We start from the raw sequence: 15,821 nt of genomic DNA, 5'->3' as shown, positions 1-15,821 counted from the left end.
CAAACTCAAAATTGAAAACCTTGAAAAAGAGGCCTCGAAAAAGTTCAAAACCCATACAAATAGATATATTTGCCATTGTAGATCTCAGCAGGAGCTTTCCAATGATAAATTATAATAGAAAATTAGGCACCCGTGTCAAAAGTTATGGCTTGTGCCACCAAAACTCAAGTTCCGATGAAATTCTATCTGGGCAAAAAAAATGAACCGATGGACCGTTGGGCGCCAAAAGGGGAAAAGTTACACTTCTAGAATATTCTACAACAGTTATAAATGCTATATAAAGGGATGAACAAGGGTTACGGAAGACAGTTCCTGTAGTGCAGATTGTGGCTTTGACTTGCAGATTATTGTAATGGGAATGCCCATGTGGCTGTTGCATGATATTTTCCGAATATTGTAATTTAATTTCATTGAGCTAATAAGAAGCACGTGTTTCCTCTCACACATTTTCTATTATTTTTGTATTGTTGTTGTGTGTTTGGGTTTATAAGGGGAGTACCCTTCATCACTTAGGCCTTTTAGGGGCAACAAAGACAACAATAACATTCATGGACTTCTTGTTTCACACGGAAGAAGAGTCTGAATGTGGGGTTTGTTCAATAGACTTATGAGTAGAAAGAGATACCTCTAGAAAATAATCCAAGATATCAAAGTCATCCTCTGAGAATGCCTTATTGAATGCATCGAATATCTAATCATTCATTTCAAATATTGGCATTGTCTTTAGACTTGTGGTCATTTATTTTCAGATCCATGCATTCCTTGTACCTCTTAAGAGGCAAAACAAGCCCTTTTTTTAGTGTATTCAATCATCATGCAAGTACAATTTAAATCTAATTTGAGTACAAATTATTGACAAAAGTAAATTTGACATCATAAACCCTTAGGGTTATATTAAAATACGCCAATATTATGAGTTATGACAACTTTATATATACACATGCAACATGTGCACACACACACATACATATACATATACATATACATATGTTTTTCAAACTTGTTTCAAAGTTTGTGAGTTGTTAGTTCTATTGTTGAATGTTGGTGTACTAATCTCCTAACAAAAGGAACATAATATACCAACAAAGATATGTATAATAGTTATATCAATAGGAGGGACATTACATAGATCTAGGGAAGATCAAGGTGATTCGAGATTCAACTCATTGTTTTCAACTCCATTGAATTGTGAAACCTTCTCATACTTACAAAGTACTAATGTAGGTGTTTTCTTAGGTTCTCACAATTCTTGGCCACTCAACTCAACCATGCACCAAATCGATTTTCAATTGGACGGATGCACAACTTGATATTAGACACACCTTTGAGATTTCTTCTAATTTAAGGATTCAAGATCTTGGTTTTCCGATGGCCAATGAAATTAAATTGGTGTTGTTATCCAACTTGGCTTAAGATCCTTTATCTAGTGGAATCCTTTATGATGTCATATAAAGATCATAGGCTTGCTTTATCCCTTTTGTTATTAGTTTTATTTTCTTTGTTGATGCACATTTCTCTTCCACTGGAACATCTTTAACTTTTGAAATATTTGATTTGATATTGTCAAACAAAATATTTGCTTATGAATATCTAAAATTCTATTTTTGAGAGATTCCAACTTAATTTTAATAAAATCTATTTAACCATAAACATTTTTACTAGTCCATATCTTTACAACACCTAAATTTTAATTTGTAATTTGTTATGTATCATATCTTATGTTTTCATAAAAAATATTCTTATAAGATTAAAAGCACACTTATTGCACTTATGTTTGAGTACCAACATCTAATTCATTTTTTGCGATGCTCAACTACTACTTTGTGTCTCATGCAAGAAAGCACGACCAAAGGGAAAGGCAAGGAGGACGAGGACTGCAAAGCCCTGTTCAAATTCCTCATTAAGGAATGGGCTAAAAAGCTGCTCCCTAAGAAGAGCCATGGGAAAAAGAAATAATTTTCTGCATGTGGAGGATTTCTGGTTTTTTGACTATATCTAGTAGCCGCTGGACATATATGACTAGTTTATGCTTTTGTTTATACTTCTCTGTTTATTGCCCTGCGTGGCAAATGGCTAAAACTCTGATTAGTATTACTTCATCGCTGATAAACTCTCGTAAAATGATTTTTGTTTTTGATAGAGGTAAAAGGCTGCTACTATGCTGATTATATGCGGACAGTGGTTCTATCACTGACCTTCTAATTGTTCCTATGGGTCAGCCCCCTCGTTTTTGGCTGCTTTTAATATCAAAAATATCTAATTCATTTTGTCCCCTAATTTTGGCATGGTTAGGACATGATTGTTTTTTAACTTCTTCCATTTCGTTGGCTTCCTTGGTATGATTTTTTCAGCAAGGATTTTGTTGAGAGGTTGCGGCCACTTGTTAGCATTTTACACAGAAAACGGACAGATTTGTAGAAATCGATTAGATCTGATGTGATTTCCCATAGACTTTGTTAAGTGTCGTAGACATTAAAATAAATTTCTTTCTTTCTTTACTTATACTAGTTTTAATAAATGTTTTACTTCTACCATGTCTAAACAATTTTGGACACTATAAAATTTACCGCCCAAAAAATTCTGTATGTTTAGGATGGTGTTAAAGTCAAGATGGCGACATGGGGTTTCTAAGGTTATCTGAGATGGATTGCCCTCAAATTTTATTCCGAACTTGTTGACAAGGTTACTTCTGTTAACTAAAAACAATGGAAATGTAAAAAGGATGCGTGCAACTGGTGTAAGAATTTGATAAAATTAGGTTGAAATCGTCTACATGCTCAAACAAAACAACTAGGGAACACGAGCTAGATACCAGATTAGTTCTCAACCCTTGCTCTTTCAAGTGGTGGATAAGCACAATTATTTTCATGTGCAAATACGAGTATCATTTATTTATGGAAAACAACTTCTAGACAATAATGATTTCAAGTTGCGGATAAATGTTGGGCAAAGTCACAATGCACTCAAACCCGTCTAATCGTGTTCTTCAAATAAGAATGTGTATCACAAATGATCTCCCCTGAAATTTGATGCCTAAAAATTAAATGATAGTAAAATTTATTAATGGCATTCTTTAACCCTTCACCTGATCTACAACAAATACTTTTGCACTCAAAATCTCAATGATTTTTGGTCCATCCATATTTTTCTCCCTTTCTTGTAGTCATTTTTGTGTAGCGTTGGATTGAATTTTGATTTTTTTATTGGATCTTTATTTGTATAGTATGACTCTTTTGGGTGATAACATTCAAAACCTTATCAATGTGACTATGATTAGTTGCCTTGAGTAGAAAGGTAAGAGAAAGGAGCAACCAACCTGCAACATATGGAACTCGCCAACTTTATTACCTTGGATTGACAAGAAAGACTAGGTCCCTCTCTATTAGTTATGATGTTTTGCATGTCAAAATTTGACAATCAATACAACTTTGAAGCGTCACATACTTACATTCACGTTTCCTTAGTCTTTCCAAAAAAATGCAATTCAATGGTATTTATCAGGAACTTCTCCAAGAGTAACAAAAAAGACATCCTTTAAAACTCACATGTATGGTGTAATTGCAGATTTTCACGCTTTACATCCATCTGTTTATAATTAACTTTTAGTTGGTATGCTTACACTCTAATACAGGTAGCTCTGCAGGAGAAAACTTCAAAGCATTTAGAGCACCCCATTACAATTTCTATGCACATATTCTCTCTAAATCCTTCAACGGTTCAACCATTACGATGTGGCAAATTGGTTATCTTAGATCAGCATGAAAGTGTTGAGACTCGCTGAATCTTGGGAGAGACTGACAGACATGGCTGTCTGGAAGCAGCAGACTTATGAGTCTCTGCTGTCAGACTGCTAAACCTGGAAGTATCAGCAAATCAACTTGAGATTTTAAAAAATCACTAAAAATAATTTTCCATGTATTATATGCTTTTTTATTTCCGAGTCCGCACTGAGATTTAGTGCCAAATCCAAGTCCAGGACAAAAATTGCTTGCCAAATCTGTATTTACTCGACATCTCAACACTATGCCATAAAGCTTTACTCTAGGTTTTGCAAGAGATTGACCAATCAGAGGGCTAACCATGACCTATTTGAATTCAATGAAAGAAAGCCTGAACTTTGTGAATCAGAATCTAGATTTTGATCTATATATTCAGTTCAAAATTAGGATAGTATGTGTACATTCAACAAAAATTCCTCATGTTGACATTACAGCATAATTGTGTGGAATTCATTCAGAAAAGCCGAGGACAGAAATAGAGCTCCATCAAAAAATCTTATTACAGCTTAATTTTATGGATTTCATATAGAAAAGCTGAGGGCTGAAATAGAGCTACATTAAAAATCTAGAGCTCCATAAAAAATTAAATGTCGCTTATTGTTGAAACACTCACAACAGTTCTCTGCCTGATCAATTAAATGAGAATGATCAATTAATTTATTAAAAATGTTCTTGAGCAACTTGCAGACGTACTCATTGCTTCCAATCATCTGCTGACATTTTTATATAAGAAAATGAAGCTCTGAACATCAGTAACAACTGTTCCTGAACATGGAATACGCAAGCAGTTATCGTTCTTTAGAGTTTATGAATTCTTCCAAAATACACGAGCCATCCCCTTCAAGTGTGTAAACAACAGCTGTAACAAAAAGAGATAAAACATGCAAATATTAGTTCATAATGATATATAAATCACCTTAATCTACAAGATCCATTTTGTAATTCTCTAAGTCAACTTACAAATTATCATATCCTTAAAAATCATTATTGAGAAGAAGCTCGTTGAGTACTGGACTTGCTAAGTGAAGAAAACATCAGGTTTCCAGAGAATAATGCTGCTTTATCTGCAAAAAAAAAAAAAAAAATTGTTCAAGGTGATGCAGTATTAGATATTTATATTAGAAAAACATATGAAGTCCAAATCTAAGAAGTTGAACTTTGTATGTGTATTGCCTGGAACTGCACATTTTCTATCTAATTCCTCTGTAATCCGTTGCAATCTTTCTTTTTGTGATAGATAAATGGGAGTTATAGTCTGCTCCCTCAATCAAAACACAAAAGGTCATAAGTGTCATAACAGACATGTGCTTCCGAGATACTAGTTCAGAGTTAACTAGTACTCTACATAAAACTATAGTTACAAACAGATCAGACAAACATTCCCACCAAAGCTGTAACTAGCTTATCAACAACAACAGCTTCAACATCTAACAAAAAAACCAAGAATACCAGAAGTAAACCAGGGCAGCAACAGGATACAAAACATAGCCACTAAGAGGCAGCAAGTCTCAAAATGTCAAAAAAAAAGGTGTCAAAATGTGTCCAAAAATATATAACAGAATTATCACAGAAGATATAAAAAATTTCTAAGTTACCAATTTGGGTAGGGGATACAAGTTCGGGTACGTGAGTACAACCAATTTTTCCCCTTGGGTATGGATACAGGTATGCACGTGTATATATATGTATGTATATGTAATAAATACACACAAACATATATATGTTCAAACATGAAAACTCTAAAATATAATTTTGAATAAATGGGCAATATCATTTTTAACTGGCATATGGAATATATGAATGATTTTGGGAATGTCAGCATATAGAGAATAAAGGAAAATGCAAGTTAGAAAGCTATTCATCAGATAATTAAATTCTTCAATACAGTGAAATGGACCGTTTCAGAGCATTTTGATATTAAATAGAAGCTTCAAGCAAAGAACGAAGATTTCATTTCTGAAGTTACAAAAGAGTACTCTAGAAAATTGCATAAAAGTGAACAATATGATATATATATATATAACAAATTACATAGGGCTGCAGATCACATCTACTTAGCATGTGTTCACTAGTATAAAATAATTACCAAGCTCTCAAGTAGACCCCGCAGGGTATACATATATATATCTTCAAATCAATAGAGACGAAAAATTACATAGGACTGCAGATCACATCTACTTAGCTTGTGTTCAACTGTATAAAGTAATCAGTCACTAATTACCAAGTTCAGCTCTCAAGTAGACCCCACAGGGTGTTCAAAATGGAACCATCCTCAAGCTTTCAAACATCAATATATAATTAGCATGCCCCTCAGTTTATTAGAAAATGCAATCCAAAATATGACACTTTCTACAGCAAAGTCAACCCACTTACACGATCACAAGATCACAAGATTATGACATCCAGGATATAATATTGTTTTCTGAATAAAGGGCTACAAATAAAGTCTGGCATTATGAATAATGCATTTTCCAAATAATGTTAATAAACAAATGTTAAGAACCAAATTTGAGGACACTGCCAGAAATGCCTGAGTTTTGCCTGGGCACTCGGATTTGAACCCAAGGCAAACCTGAACCTGAACCCAATTCTAGATGCAAACTCATGAATCCAATAAAGAATATCAGGTTTTTATCAGATCATCGTGTCATTGAAGAGTCCAAATTCAGTAGAAAAGCAAGGAGACAATTTATTTACCTTATCTCAGCAGAAAATCCCATGAAATAATTCCCACATCAATCAACTATAATAAGCGTGAATTTCTGTGCTCTCTTACTAATTCGTGTACTTTTTGTAGGTTGTTATTCAAGTATAAAACGTTATATTTTCATTACCACAATTCTTGATTAATGTAACCAAAAAACAACCCAAATCTGAGTTAAGTAGAATTCCTACTATCTGACCATGCATACACATCCAAATCGAGCATTCAAAGCGAGGGAAGCAAAGTAAATAATTTTACAACATATCACATTCTAGGGAGTATAGGCATGGCTGGACTTGCAGTCAAGATAAATTTAAGGATAATGATTCTTCAAGTATCTGAACTTGAAGACATGTCACATCTTTGGAAAATGTACCATATATAGGATTTCTTTCCAAAGTTGGATCTATATAATAGTGGCTAGTGTTTAACAATTAGATATATATTTAATGGCTAAAACCCCGATCTTGGAACAGGTGTGGGTAAGGGTATGGGTATCAGTTATGGTGGCACCTCAATTTTCTTTTCCTTAGGTTCAGATATATACACACATACATTTGTTTATACATATACATGTATATACATAAAATATGTATTAGAAAATTTAAAATTATATAATATAAAGCAATGGGGTGTATGATTGGAGATCCTAGTGGGGTTGAGGGGCAGCACCCTTCATGGGTGCTTGGGGGAAACACCCTTAACGGGGTTGAGGGGAAACACCCCTTGTGGGCGTTGAGGGGCAATGCCCCTAGCAGTGTCAAGGGGTAGAGCCTCCACCATCAAGCCAAAATTAAGGCCTTTGAAACCACAAAAACCTTCATAATGCACGCCATTTTCACAATTTAATCACTAAAGAGCAAAATTAGGTAAATGGGCACTCTTTTGTTTATAAAAATGTTTTAAAAATTCTTTTAGGTTAGTAGCTGCAGCTCCCCCTAGCTTCTCCTAGGTTTCATCTAGGGTATGTCTTGGGCACCTCACGTCCTCTGTGGATCCTTACCCAGCGCCATACTTGAACCTAGATCAGACCCATACAAGTACAAGGGGGTTCCTAGCAATCTTGATAACATAGTTTAAAAGGATCAATAATCCTAAATTGTAAGGTCATTGAATTAAGTAGAACTATTTTTATTTTCACAAATAAAATTATTTACCAACACAGTACTGTTGTGACCTTTTTCACACATCGCCCCATTGCAAATGGGGACTCCCAATTTATTTTTTTCTTTTTAGGGTTTTAAGCTGCCAATCTTCGCAAATATAGAGTTACGGTTTTTCTATAGTCCTTAGGTCAATTGGACCAATCATGATCAAATGAGCATTTTGACATCTCAAAAGTGCTAAGGCAAACCAAAGGACGAAAAATTCAGCGGTTAGGGCCAAATCTGACTTCCTATTTTTGTGGAATTCTGTTTTTTTGCTTTTTGCTTTTTTCATTTTTGGCACTTTGGGACCAATCTGGGAAGCATCTTTTTTGCCTGTTTTTTTAATTTTTTGGTTTTTGCTTTTTTGAAAGTTGACCTAGGATTGGGTCACTCAGGTCATGGCAGTAAGGTTCCTATCTTTGAAATGAAAAGTTTGTATTTCCAAGTATGAAAAGCAAGGGAAAAATCTCCACACAGGGCGTTGATCCAAAAAGTTCCAGATGAACATGACAATGAGCAAGAAAATCCACTAAGTGTTTATGGTAGAGAGAAAGTTTCTAAATCAAGAAGGCAATGTTTTGTGCAATAGCGAATTCCGCCCAAGGAAAAGTTGAGAATGGCTTGCCAATGTACAAACTCCGCTAAAGAAAGTTTCTAAATGGAGAAGGCAATGTCTTGTATCATAGAAAATTCTGCCCAAGGAAAAGTTGAGAATGGCTTGCCAATGCACAAACTCCGTCAAAGAGAGTTTCTAAATGGAAAACGCAATGTCTTTTGCAATACTGAAGTCTACCCATCAAGGAGAAGGCAATGACTTGTGCTATGCTTAAGTCTGCCATGTCTAGAAGAAAGTGTCTTATGCCATGCTAAATTCCGCCCAAGGTCTAGAGAAAAATGTCTCAACAACAAGCAAACTTCACCCTACACATAGCAAAAATGACGTGACAACAAGCAACCCTACACATAGCAAAAATGACTTGCCAACAAGCAAACTCCACCCAAGGCACCAAGAAAATGACTTGTCACCAAGCAAACTCTGCCCAAGGTTGATATTGGCATGGTAATACATGAAATCCACCAACACCTAGCCAAAATGGCTTGCCAATACATGAAGTCCGCCATCTCAAGGAAGGGATGTCTTGATAGCACATGAAGTCCGCCTAGAAAAGGTTAGACATGGCTCAACAATACATGAAGTCCGCCAAGACATGAAGAAGAATGTCCTAACCAATGGCCAAGTCCGCCCTAGGTGGATAGGTAAAGTTTGGCTAAGTATGAAACTCAAGGAGAAATTCGCCCAACACTTAGAAAATATTTCAACTCATGCCAAGTTCCCCCAAGGAGAGAGAATCTAGGGAAGATTCCTTGCCAACACATCCGCCTACATGGACAAGATGAAGATAAAATTGGCTAAGTATGAAGTGGCGCCAAGGAGGAAGAATATAAACAAGCATAGTTTTTATGCTTATCTTCATTTCTTGTTAAAATGACGAGGAGATCAGGCATTTTCAAGCACTTCTTTAATTGGAAAAATACTAAAGGAGCAGTTGATTGACGAAGACAACAAAGATTTTATGATGAAGGTGAAGCCAGCTCAAGCCATAGACTGTCTTCAATCAGCTGCCCAAAATCAACAAATCTAAGATGGTAGGAAGGACCACACTTTGTTTCCCATTTGGATGACATACTGTGGATTTGTGTTTGAGTCTTCTTCTAAATGGCTTCACCATACTCTCCTTCCTATTCAGCTTGATCAAAAAATCATTAGGTATCAACGCTAGGTTATACCTTTTGTTGTTGGTCATCACACTAAAGTTTTTGTTCTTGCATACCATGTTGGCCAGGATCTTGTTTCAACACAATAGGAGTTGAGTGCACTTCAAATAAAGGTTCAAATCCCCAGGGAGATATTTGGTAGTCACGCAGTTACTGCACACATTCTCAGTCATGAGTCAAGACACCTGCGCCCTCCCATTCCCATGGAGAGAGAGAGAGAGAGAGAGAGAGAGAGAGAGAGGGGATCCTACTAATCTTAGATAGTGGAGAACGAGAGGCAAAAGGGGAGCACAAATATGAACATTGTGATCCTTTAGAGTTGATTGGAAATTTGGAATTGTTGCTATGACTAGCTTTGACAAATTTTGTGCCCAAGATGTCCCTTGCATGGCCAGTTTTATGCACTATGGAATTTTATTATAGCTATCAATTATTTTTTATATCCCCCAAATATCATAATACCATGTACTCAAATGTTGACATTCATGATTTGTATGTATATCTTCAAAGTTTTATTGATTTGACTCAAACTTCATTCTACTTGGATGTGATGAATTTCACCTTTCCCTTGATGCACAAGAGTGGTTTAGATTTAGCATTTAATATGTATCAAAAAATGTATGTGAATTCATTATTGTATTTTGTGTTTTTAACATGCATGTATACGTGGATGGATGTATGGATAACAATTACAAAATATAGAAAAAAATTCTTTGGTTATTGAACTTGAAATTGTTGACAAAACTTAGAGGAAGGGTGTCAGAGTAAAATGTGTTACACTGATGCTGAAGCTGGATTGAAGCAGTTTTGCTTGAAATATGAATGCTGATCTGATGCCATCATGCCTATCTTCATTTCTTGTAAAAATGACAAGGATTTTTCTGGTGCCTGTTTAACTAGAGAAGTCCTAAAGAGGCAGTTGATCAATGAAGAGGAGAAAGCTTTCATGATGAGGGTGAAGCCAGCTGAAGCCAGAGCCTGTCTTCCATCAAATACCTAAAATTCACAATTCTAAGATGGTAGGGAGGACTATACTTTGCTTCTCATTTGGATTACCATACTAAGGATTTTTATTTCAGCCTTCTTATAAATGGCTTCACCATATTCTCCTTCCTATTCAGTTAAGAGCAAAAAGACATTAAAAAGACTATATTTCTCAATCAAAGATTTAAGCGACATAGTTCTCCGAAAAAACACTTTTTGTTAATTTTTGATATTGAAATTCTTTATTCTTACATCCTATTGCCTTTGAAGCATTTTATCACCAAAAAGATTATAGAAAGTATGGTTGACTTCATTGTTCATCTGGTTGTGTGGTGCTCAACCAGCACCATGTGGATATCAATGGAAAGATTTGTAGGGAAAACAGATGTAATACTGTTGAGAGCAATTTTGTTGTGGTTGAAATGATTTTTCGATGTTCTAATTAATTAAGGAGACGAATACTCCTTATATATAAAATTACAAGACGATCTTTCCATAATGGAAACGATTGAGAATAAAAACATGAAAGAGTAAAAAGGAAACTTTCTAAAACTAACTAAAGATGAAAGACATAAAACGAAGTTTCTAAAGACCAACTAATATGACCATTATATCAATATTCCAATATTAATTTAATACTTTCCCTTAAGGTCATTCTACTAACTACCCTACAGAAGATGTGACATAATCTACGGGTCATTTGGGCATGAATGCATAGAAGGCTGCCTCATTCTCCTCAAAATGCTTTGCAACATGAGCCTGTTGCTGAGATTGTAATGTTGCCACAATGTTTTTCAATTAATTTCCAGTTACAACACAACAAGAACCTGTTAAGGATTAGAAATGGAAATACAATAATACTGAAATTGTAACCCTTCCACTTTCTAGTCACCAAGAGCCCAATATAGGAAGGTGAGAGCATACGGTTTTGAGGGGATCGTTAGCTTCAAACAACTGAAAATATTACAATGCTTGGGCAGCAAGCCAACCCCTTCCACTTATCCAGTAGGTGATAGAAATGCAGATAACAACTAGGTAGTAAACCAGTCAATAACAAACCAAGAAACTAAAATAGCACTCACTCAACCGCTCATCCAGCGAGAGGACTAGAAATGAAATTACAAATCAACTCTACTGCTTATGCAGCGGGAGGACAGTATTACAATATTCAAAGTAGGTGGCAAAGCCGGCCTCTTCCACTTATGCAATGGGACTAAGAGCAATAATCCAATTAGATAGCTGTTAGTACTACTAACCAGCTTTACAATGCACAATATGGATTACAAATTAAGAGAAATCACTATAACAAAGATAGGCAGCAAGACCATCCTCTTCCACTTTGCAATGGGTCTAAGAAAGATCAATAGAAATTGTTGTTAGTACTACTACCAGCATTACAATATGAATCATAGAAGATAAGAATGAAGAACCAACAGCTGCAAACAATTACCAAGATCTTCTCTCCACACCAAAGAACCCACACACCCTAGAACCAACTCCACACAAGAAGACACTCCAATACGGAAAATCTCTAAATCTGATATTCTCCCAACACGCTGAAAACACACAGACCAGCAACACCAAATCTCACTAAAACACTCACAATTCACCCAATTCTTAACCAAATGACATGAAAGTGAAAGCATATGATCACTAAGAGGTGGGCGATCAATCCTAGGACAACAAAACCGACCCTAATAATTTATGCATGACTCCCAGAGCACTCAGCCACATGGTACAACCAGCTAGGGTAGGATTTTGCAAATATAAAATCCCAAACACCATTTTAGACTCTGCAAACTCACAAAATGAAGTGCCCAAACCACAAAAAGAGATAGAAGAAATACCCAGAACAAGAAGAATGACACACTGAGACCTACAACCAAGAATCTACTTCAGCACACTCCGCGGCCAGCAACAGGAACAATCAGAAATCCACACAAATCTTCACCACATTGAGTCCAATCTACTCCTCTGAATGAGAAACAGTCATACATTCAGCTAGGCGGTATCTCTCAAGCACGAAACTCAGGCACTAGGAGATATGCATTCCTCGAAGTAAGAGTCTGACAACATTTTGGCAGCACTTCATTATCAAAGCAATAATGGATACCAAAACAAGAGCCCAACACTCTTATTTATAGTTTTTTGTGTCTCCAAATTCAAATTCACATTCCCTCCAAATGGAGGCCAAACACAAATGCACATCCACTTCATATTATTTTGAAATTTACATTTCATTTCTCCTTTTCCCCAAATCGACCTTTACTAAGACGCAACTATACTTTATAAAAATATCAAGAAAGCATAATGTGGCGTCCAAAGGTGATTAAGTGCATTATATTATAAAATCAACTTATTCCTCCTTAGGCATCCAAAATGAATAAGTGAAATATATTGCAAAATTAACTTATCTCCCTTAGGTGTCCATTATGCCTTATTAGCTAATATTTCACTTAATAAAACATTTTTCTCAATAAGGAATCGCCCAACATAAACACTTGTTTGCACATTTTTAAAGATTAAAATCTTTAATAAAAATATTTTTAAGATGGAACCCCCAAGAAGTAGAAATAACTTAAGTCATTTAATTAATAAATGACTAGGTCCATTTGATCATATAATCAAGCTAAAGAAGCTGAATTCAATTTGCCTGCCAAAAAAAAAACTGAATCTCTGGATCATAATGCCAAGCTGGACTGCCATATTTAGCCTGTGTTGCACTCGCTCAACCCAAAACCCTAAAAATAGTAAGTGTCTCCAAACTTTGTTAGGGCACAAATCGGGAAGCAACTGCCACTTACTAAAAATAGCATACTGCTAAAAATAGTAAGTATGTCCAAATGCAATTTAACCACATATTAAGCAGCCGTCAAAACTTACTAAAAATAGTAAATCAGGAAAAGTCTTCAGATTCGTTTGCATGTCACAATCGCGAGGCTCTCTGGAAACCCAGAAAAGTAAGTTGTCCTTGCCCCCACTTACTAAAAATAGTTTGGAAAAGTCCTCAGATTCAGTTGCATGTCACACCATCGTGAAGCTCTCTAAAAACCCAGAAGGGATCCAGAATCAAAACTGTAAAATTCCAACATGCAAGTCACCAAAAAATGCCAAAACATCCTCTTAGAAAATAGGAAACCCTAATTTTGCCTCTAACTGACCAACGGGTTTCAGAATTGGCCAACAGTCCCCAAAACAAACTAGAGCAGAAAAGGGGACATTACAGTCCGCCCTTCCCAAAATTGATTGTCCTCAAGCAATGCCACCACAACTCCAGAAAATTTTAAACTGATCCACACCAAAGCAAGTACGATCCCAGGGTCCCATGCCTGTCTCAGGGAGACCCCACCATGCCGATGCTACGCCACTTTGATCACATTAGTGAAAACATCATACCAAAACTGCACTAACCTCCCTTGTGACTCTATAATGTTACCATCCATGATAGTCAAACTGAAAAAACTTGAAGGATTGAAATCAATATCATGCAACATCTCATGCCCATAAAGCTTCGAGTAATCAATATCAACAATGCCACTATCTATCACAAGCTTGGGCAATAGGAAATAAAGTCTACTCAACTCACAATCAAACTCCACAACATATCTCCCCAAGATGTCAAGCAGAGCCATGACTGTAAATGTGACTTCTCCAAATCTCCCTGCAAAGAGGAAAACAATCCTTTGCAGGAGCTCAACAAACTCATTCTCATAACTCCACATGAATCTACTAAGTCTCAATTGAATTATTTTGATACAACCATGGAGACTTCTGAAAACTCTTATAGTTTCCACTCCAAGCACCTCAGAATGATGAACAAAAGAAAGCAAGGGTTCATAGTCCCAATCATAAGAAGAAGAGAGGGCATAAGGATCACCACTAGTTAGAGCTTGAACACTTCCCATACACGAATACTGATTGCCCCAACTCGCCATACCTCTCACTTGAGAACATAAACCTGTCCTACCAGGAGACTGTGAAGTCTGAAAAAGAGTACACCAACAGCCCACCAAATCTGAAATGATTGACTTGAGATCTGATTTTAGGAAAATCAGCATACAAGAAGATGAACAGCTTCTGCAACATAGGAAATCGTCATCCAAAACAACACATTTGCTCATGTCCAAGGCTGGAAATATCCTCTCTAGTGACTCCAACTCCACATAGAACCATCCTTTGCTCAATATATCTTCCCGATCCACTAGTTGATGAGCAAAAGGAACCATCAAATGGCTGGTAAAGAAGGGAACAACACCATCAAGACTGAAAATTTGTTCCTTATCCCTACAAAGATCCTTCTTTGCACATGTAATAAGCTCCATCAAACCATGTTGAAGATCTCGAGCCTGGATACCCTACCAAAAGTGATTTTCAACACACTCAAAAGGAAACTCAACACATCCCCAAGTGCTAGTAAGGACCAAGTGCATACTTAAGAAATTGATGTCTCCTCTAGTAAAGCCTTGAAGCCTGACCATGAAAACTTCAACAACATTGGAGTATGGAAAAAATGTTGTCCTCAAATCCAACTCCCAAAATATACTAGTACGAGCCTTATTATTATTCAACCCAAGAAATAGGTTATCAAGCATGCAATCACCATATTCTGGTCCTTCTTTCTCCCCTACTTCATGAGTAACAAGTCTAAAATCTTCACTCCTTGCTGTTGCAATGAAACCTTGGATGGCTACTAAACTGTGTTTAGAGAACACCTTGATGCCAAAGATGTTGAAATCATTTTGATTCAACACTTCCCAAGTGGAGTCTTCATCCTTAACCCCACTTATGCATTTAGTATCAAGCAACCTCAAAAGATTACTAATCACAAAACGTGGCACATCCTCATGGTTTGACATCACATCATCGATACACTGGAAACCATACTCAGTCTCATGTTCGATCACTTCACCACATATATTATCATCCATCACGAAGAGAGGGTTATCATAACTTTTCTCAATACCCACTTCAAAGAAAGGGTTATCGAGAACCTAGAAGCCATCCCACTCATAAGAATACAGAGATGGTGTACTACTGATAGGCTGCAAGAAAAAATCAGAACTTTGTTTCTTGCAATCGCTGCTCCAAGACACTTGTCTAACTCCACCAACTAGCTGAAAATGCTCAATATCATAAATAGGATTAGACTCCACTACTTCTTCGAGCCTTTGATTACAATCAAAATTTTCATTCTTGTCTTCAACGACTCCTTTGTTGTCCCTAGTCTCACACCCCACATCATTAACGTGATGATATTGCTCAACACCAAGATGATGATGAGCTTTGTGCACTAATAAATCTGATTTATGTTCAAGAACACCATCAAACCCTTCAATATCAGGAGCCTTACAGACTTTTAAATCTGCTTCCACCTCATTGTCACTTTGATCAAACAAGAAGGCAGCCCCAAGATCAAGTGTAACGTTACCA

At 36.2% G+C, this 15,821-nt stretch overlaps 1 protein-coding gene across 4 annotated transcripts in view; it reads right to left on the bottom strand.

Moving 5' to 3' along the window:
• Window positions 1-4,111: 4,111 nt before the first annotated feature.
• LOC131069783 (uncharacterized) overlaps window positions 4,112-15,821 on the bottom strand; it is a 277,919-nt gene continuing 266,209 nt past the window's right edge. For all 4 annotated transcript variants that reach the window (XM_058005336.2, XM_058005337.2, XM_058005338.2 and 1 more), the window contains exons 8-9: window positions 4,740-4,843; window positions 4,112-4,638 (exon numbers count right to left, since the gene is read on the bottom strand). In XM_058005336.2, coding sequence (XP_057861319.1) covers window positions 4,764-4,843 — 80 coding nt within the window. In that variant the 3' untranslated portion in view covers window positions 4,112-4,638; window positions 4,740-4,763. The remainder of the gene's footprint in view (window positions 4,639-4,739; window positions 4,844-15,821) is intronic.

The sequence above is a fragment of the Cryptomeria japonica genome, chromosome 5, assembly GCF_030272615.1.
Source record: "Cryptomeria japonica chromosome 5, Sugi_1.0, whole genome shotgun sequence".
Classification (NCBI taxonomy): Eukaryota; Viridiplantae; Streptophyta; class Pinopsida; order Cupressales; family Cupressaceae; genus Cryptomeria; species Cryptomeria japonica.
This window is presented reverse-complemented; position numbering and strand designations above follow the sequence as displayed.